Source organism: Euphorbia lathyris, chromosome 5 (assembly GCF_963576675.1).
Source record: "Euphorbia lathyris chromosome 5, ddEupLath1.1, whole genome shotgun sequence".
Lineage (NCBI taxonomy): Eukaryota > Viridiplantae > Streptophyta > Magnoliopsida > Malpighiales > Euphorbiaceae > Euphorbia > Euphorbia lathyris.
In genome coordinates, this window is record NC_088914.1 from 46,463,325 (window position 1) to 46,469,333 (window position 6,009).

General features: G+C 31.8%; 1 protein-coding gene across 1 annotated transcript; it reads right to left on the minus strand.

Annotated features, from left to right (window-relative positions):
* Positions 1 to 353: 353 nt before the first annotated feature.
* On the minus strand, positions 354 to 5,702 carry LOC136230432 (uncharacterized). Its single transcript, XM_066019494.1, has 5 exons — positions 1,297 to 5,702; positions 1,107 to 1,179; positions 839 to 1,000; positions 706 to 766; positions 354 to 631 (listed from the first exon to the last, which is right to left on the minus strand). The coding sequence occupies exons 1-3, from the start codon at positions 2,307 to 2,309 to the stop codon at positions 899 to 901; spliced, it is 1,188 nt and encodes a 395-aa protein (XP_065875566.1). The 5' UTR covers positions 2,310 to 5,702; the 3' UTR covers positions 354 to 631; positions 706 to 766; positions 839 to 898.
* Positions 5,703 to 6,009: the final 307 nt, after the last annotated feature.

The following is a 6,009-nucleotide window of genomic DNA, read 5'->3' on the forward strand; positions in this document are numbered from 1 at the left end:
TGTTGTTTCGATATCATATTAGAGAATATACATAAGAGGTTGTCTTATTATCAATCAAATATGAAGCATAGCCAAAATTCCAGTCATCTGTGTCATTTCGATATGAGTAAATATTTGTGATAAGTAAACAATGTAAAACAAAAAAAATGATGTATTCTCAAAAGAAGATGTCTTCTTATGTGTTAATTACTATATATGATTTATTCTCCACATTCATTATCTTAAAATAGAACGCAAAGATGTCTTATATAGAATAATTCATATATACAAACTGTTATAAATTTGTGTTTAACACAGTCTGTGGAAATTGAAACAACCAAATGATAATTAAACAAACATAAATTTGTAACATAGATTGATCGCCGAAACAATTGTTTTCACACAGTATGTCAAAAATATCTATTTACTGTTTGTCAAAATATATATTTACATTTGACAAAGTAATTTTTTCCATCTTCCATATGCCATAGCATAATCTATAGCTTGTTGCAGTTTAGCCATTCGCCCATCATCCTCTCGAATGGGATCTTGACCGATTCGTTCCCTCTAGATGACTTCTGCAACGTTTTGTGCGCTTGATAGTCTTTCCAAATAGGTTACAAAACCTCCATTTGGCTCTACAAATTGCGCTCTACAAATTGCATTATTTTAGTTAGATGAACATTTTGATAAATAAAGTACATAGATATTGACAGTAAGCTTTACCTAGATAATTGTCCAATCTGTTCTCTGAATCAAATGTTGTGGGGTAGATGAAATTGTTTGGCTACAGAATCCAACAAATGAAATTATAATGCATCATAATACAGGGTAATTATAATAAAGATGGTACACTTACAGAATTCAGTAGTGACTTGTATGGTGAATCATCTATCAACACAGTATTTGAAGCATTGAATTATGGATCGCTATCCCAAACATGCTTCAAATCTTTAAACATTATACATTTTTTATCACCGGGGCCAAATGTGATATTTTTTACAACACAATGCTCTTGACCCTGAAAATCAAACAGTGTAGTAAACTATTATATAGGAAAACTGAATATTTCAATAATTGATGTTGGAACGGAAAAGAATCCTAAAAGTTGGAAACAATTGTCTAACCCAAACAAACAACATTTGAACTTCATCAGTCAATGATCTTCTAATTTTTGGAAGAATCTTATCAATGTTTTTCCTGAAAAACACATAAGAAGACACTATAATTATAAAAAATTCAATGAACTTAAGAAGAATGTAAAAAGAGGATCAAATGTTTAGAATTCAATGAACCTTATAAGAATGTGAAAAATACCTCATCTTTGATGACCAAATTGCAACCGTAAAATTATCAAAACAGAATTTCATGAATGGAGTGATATGTGGGCGATGGAGACCGGTTCGCGAGCATATAAGTACCCCATTCAAGTCTAAAATCAGAAGCTTCTTCATTGGACAAGAGGGTGTCGGCAGTTCAGCTCCAACGTAAGGTACCAACTCTAGAACATTGCTGTCATCATCAACTTTTTCCTCCATTGTTTTCTCCTTTTCTGGCTGCTCCACCGTCCGGAATACAATCTCATACTCATCCTCCTCTTCTTCGTCAGACTCTTCGGGTCTTGGCTCATCATCCTCTAACTCAACCTCTGAACCCTCCATCTCCACACCACCCATCCCAACATCTTCATCTTCAAAATCAAAACAATCCATCCCAACATCTAAACTTTCTATGTCATCATCCACATGCCCATCACCTTCCAGCTCAACCTCAACATCCTCTCCGTCATTCCCCACGTTCCTTAAATATGTTTTTTTATCAAACACAATTTCATCTTCAGCTCTGACAAATTTGGAAAGGATCCAACCTCTATTACTCGTCATAGTTGCCATACTTAACAAGTATAGAGCATCCATGAGATTTGTATTGACTGACCGGTTATCCCTCACAGTCACATGAACATTGTAATGTTCAAAGACTGCCATCAAAAGATTACTATAAGGTAGATGGATTTTCCTTTGACGGTCTTTCTTAACCGCTCTGAACCTGTTCAGTATGTGATAGATAATCTGTTGAGCAAAATTCATCTGTTTCCCCTTTAACAGATGCCACAAAATAATCCTTTCGGCTAATGAGCATTTTTCCCTGCTACCATACTTAGGTAGCAGTGTCTTTATAACCACTTGATGTAAAAATTGGGCATGAGCCATCATGTTTGTCATGGCAAGGGGTAAACCAGACTCGTGTAGGACTTCGTTTATGAAATGGGTATCATCATACCCCTCCCATTCTATTTTTTTTATCAGCTGGGTTTTTAATGCAAAACCCATCCTCAACCGAAGTCATATCAAAAAGTTCATTTAACAAAGCAGTGTCTATTTTGATCTTAACATTTTTGACACTAGAAGATATCTCTGTGCCCTTATTATTCCTATGAAGGTTTCTATAGAATTCCTTAACTAATTCATCGTATGTGTTGACTTTAAAAGTCAATAGTTTCCTCAATTTTAAATCCTCAATGTAAGGAGAAACATCAAAATCGATTTTTTTTAGGGATTCGATATCAACGGGCATACCTTTGAGCACATGCATACTATCCAGCTTCGCCACTCTATCCCTGGTACTAGATGTTCCGGCATTGCAACTTTTACGCCTTTTAACAGCCTTGTTCTTCCTCTTAGGTTGCAATGTCTGCTTCCCCTTGCTTCGTGAACCAGCTGTACTCTATCTTGTCTTAGTCATTGGAGCTTGAAATTTGAAGCTTTAAAAAGTAAGGATGAAAAAAAATCTGTGTAGTGGAAAGGAACAATCGACGCGAGTCGCCGGTGATGAAGTTAGGTTTCAGTCGTTGGGAATTTCTCCAGGATTTCAATCGGAAAGTATGGCATTCGAATTGTAGAGACGATCATTTCAATCTGACTTTGGGAACACGTGTTATCATTTAATTCGAATGGCGTATCACTAAAATGGTCTACAGTAACGGTAAGTGTGGTGCTCTAAACGAGCCAACCCGTGTTCAACCCCAACATCGTGCTCTTTTTCGTATTTTTCGCAGTTTATTCTATAAACACGGTAAAACATATTAATTATCAATTGCATCAGTAATTGTTCGTAGATCAACTGGTTAGCAACTATCGTAAAAGTCATTTGGTCTTGTGTTCGAAATCGGCCAGTGGCATTCTTTTTAATTGGTTTTAAAAATTATTTTAAATGCATTTTTTTTAATGTTTGGGAGTTTGGAGGTTAAATTTACTCTGTAGAGATAAAAAAAAATTAAAAAACTTTACGTTACTCCCATTAACCCCCAATTTGGAGGTTAGAGGAAGTAAACATTTAACCCCATTAACTTCCATTTACTCTTAAAAAAATAACTCACAAACAAGGTTAACTTAGGTAGTGTTTGGTTAGCTAAAATTAAACTATGGAATGGGAATTGGAATGGATTATTCCCATTGTTAATATTTGGTTATGCAAATATAACTTGGGAATGGTAATCTGATTCCCAAACCATGGGAGTTATTGATTCCACTCTCTCCCCCCATCAATCACATTCCATTCCTGTTGGTATTAATTTAGAAAAGCAAAAAAAACCAAATATATTCCCGTCTTTTAATTGAAAAAAAACCCACGTTTTTTTTATGATGAAACCCACGATTTTTAACCATTTGCATCATGGTTATATTTTTATTTTTAGAATAATTATTTTTTTATTGATAAGCATATGATGGTTACGTTATACTATATTTTGTTTTATATATTAATTAATATGTCTTATATATTATATATCAATGTTTGTTTTTCTTTCAATTTATAATACCATTTTTTTTGTTTACAATAATAAAAAAATATCAATAAGAAACCATTAATTATATTTTAATATACTAATTTTTTACACTAATTTTTTTATATTAGAATATCTATATTTTTAGGATGCTTTACTATTTTTTATATTTAATTTTTATTGATGGTATAATACTAATTATTTACTAAATTACTTTAAGCAAATATTATATTCATTCCGATTCCGGTCATTAAAGAACCAAACAATTTCAAAGAGAATCTCATTCCGATTCCAGATTGAACCAAACATAATAAATAAATAATCATTCCGATTCTGATTCCAGCGCATTCCGATTCCGATTCCGTTTCCGATTCCGAAGTTCAAACCAAACGCCTCCTTAATACTTAATGTCACACCCGACCCTAAACGGCATCGGGTATGAACGGAACATGGGATAACGAACGTCTAACATTCTGAAAGCCGAAACTATTTTCTAATAGATAAAAATTTATTCGGACTACCTAAAATTTTATTAATTATTTGGATTGGACTTGATAATTCTATCAAGCTTCCTACGTATCCCGAACATCTTTTAATCTTTTAAATCGGGAATCAAAGCCACGTAGTTCTACCTATTTTAGGTAGTTCTCTTAATTAGGTAGTTCTCTTAACTTATTATCGAACTCATTTTAACTTATTGACACGTTGATTGATTCGCTAATAACTTAATTGTATATTTCACTTTATTATTATATAATTTAATATATATAAATCACTTTATCAAAACGAATCAAATCGAACAACGTTTCGTCAAAACGAATCAAATCAAATAAACCGCTTTAACAAACCAACTCGTAATCAAATAAATCGCTTTAACAAATCAACTCATAAAACATTATAATTCAAATCATCAAACATTATCAAAACGTAATACAAAATTTACGTGTGTGTCCATCCTCGAATTCCACCCTTGTAGCTTATCATAACATTAATCATATCAATAATCGAGATATCTCATTCATATCTCGCATTGCCTAACGTTAGGACTACCAACCGTGCACTCTGGCCATACCGCCCTTAGGTATGGTCTTACAAATACAACTCCTACCCCGGGCAATCCTAGATGGACAAAACCATTTTTATCTAAAATATCGCAACATAAAATCACATTTGAACTTCAATCCAAAATGATAACCACAATCGTAACAACTTTCTCAATCCAAAAACAATTCGTATAAGATCATCAAATTCGTTATCTTGACCAAATTTAATAAAACATATTCAAAACCACTTAAATAGTTTAACACTAAAACTTATTTTGATTTGTCACCGGAATATCTATTTCAGACCGAATATACCGTTGGACTCGTTATATTGTTTTAAATCTGTTTGAACTAACTTTATATTCAAATTATTGTACTAATTTTATATTTAACTTAATACCGACTCTAATTGGTAAATATCAGTATTAGTCCTTCTTATTTTAATTCGACAAATTAAACTCACTTAATTATTATATACAACTAAATTTTAAACCAAACTCTTTTATGAAACTATTTATGTTTGTCACCATATGAGACTATTTATGTTTGTTGCCAAAATTGTAACGCGTAACACTAAACGGTATCGTTAATTCCAACTTAAGGTTCTGTTAGACTCGTGATACTGCTACGAGTCTATCCGTACAAATTTTTAGTTTCAACATCTTTCTATTATTATTATTTTTCAATATATAATGATTTAGACCGTGACAATTCAATAATTAACTAGTATCAACTATTTTTTTTCGTGATCGTAACTGAAACCTCTAGTTAATCGTCTATTAAATTCTGATTATCGAAAACTAACAGTATAAAATCATCTATTAAATTCTGATTATCGAAAACTAACAGTATGAAATCGGACATACCTCGATTTCGTCGCCTAAAATACATTATGGGGTCTTTTCTCCTCTCTTTTTTTTTCCATTAAAACTAAAGGCATCCCCCCTTATTATAAAAAATATCATCTTTATATATACATAACTTAGGCTAATTGACAAGTGTTTAATCCAATTTTTAATAACATGCCACGTTTTCAACAAGTGTCATTTACCTATTTCAATTTCTTAACATATGCCACTTTTGGTAATTCTTATTCTTATTCTTTTTTTTTTTATAAAGAATTCTTATTCTTATTCTTATTATTATTATTATTATTATTTATTGATTTATTTATTTATTTATTTTATGTTTATTATATTTTTTATC

Bases quoted from the DNA above. Each gene is read 5' to 3' on its own strand.
- LOC136230432 (XM_066019494.1), bottom strand. From the start codon at position 2,309: ATGGGTTTTGCATTAAAAACCCAGCTGATAAAAAAAATAGAATGGGAG. The intron at 1,180-1,296 runs GTATTTTTCACA...TGTGTTTTTCAG, and splicing joins ATTTGGTCATCAAAGATGAG to GAAAAACATTGATAAGATTC. The intron at 1,001-1,106 runs GTTAGACAATTG...TTTGATTTTCAG, and splicing joins TTCAAATGTTGTTTGTTTGG to GGTCAAGAGCATTGTGTTGT.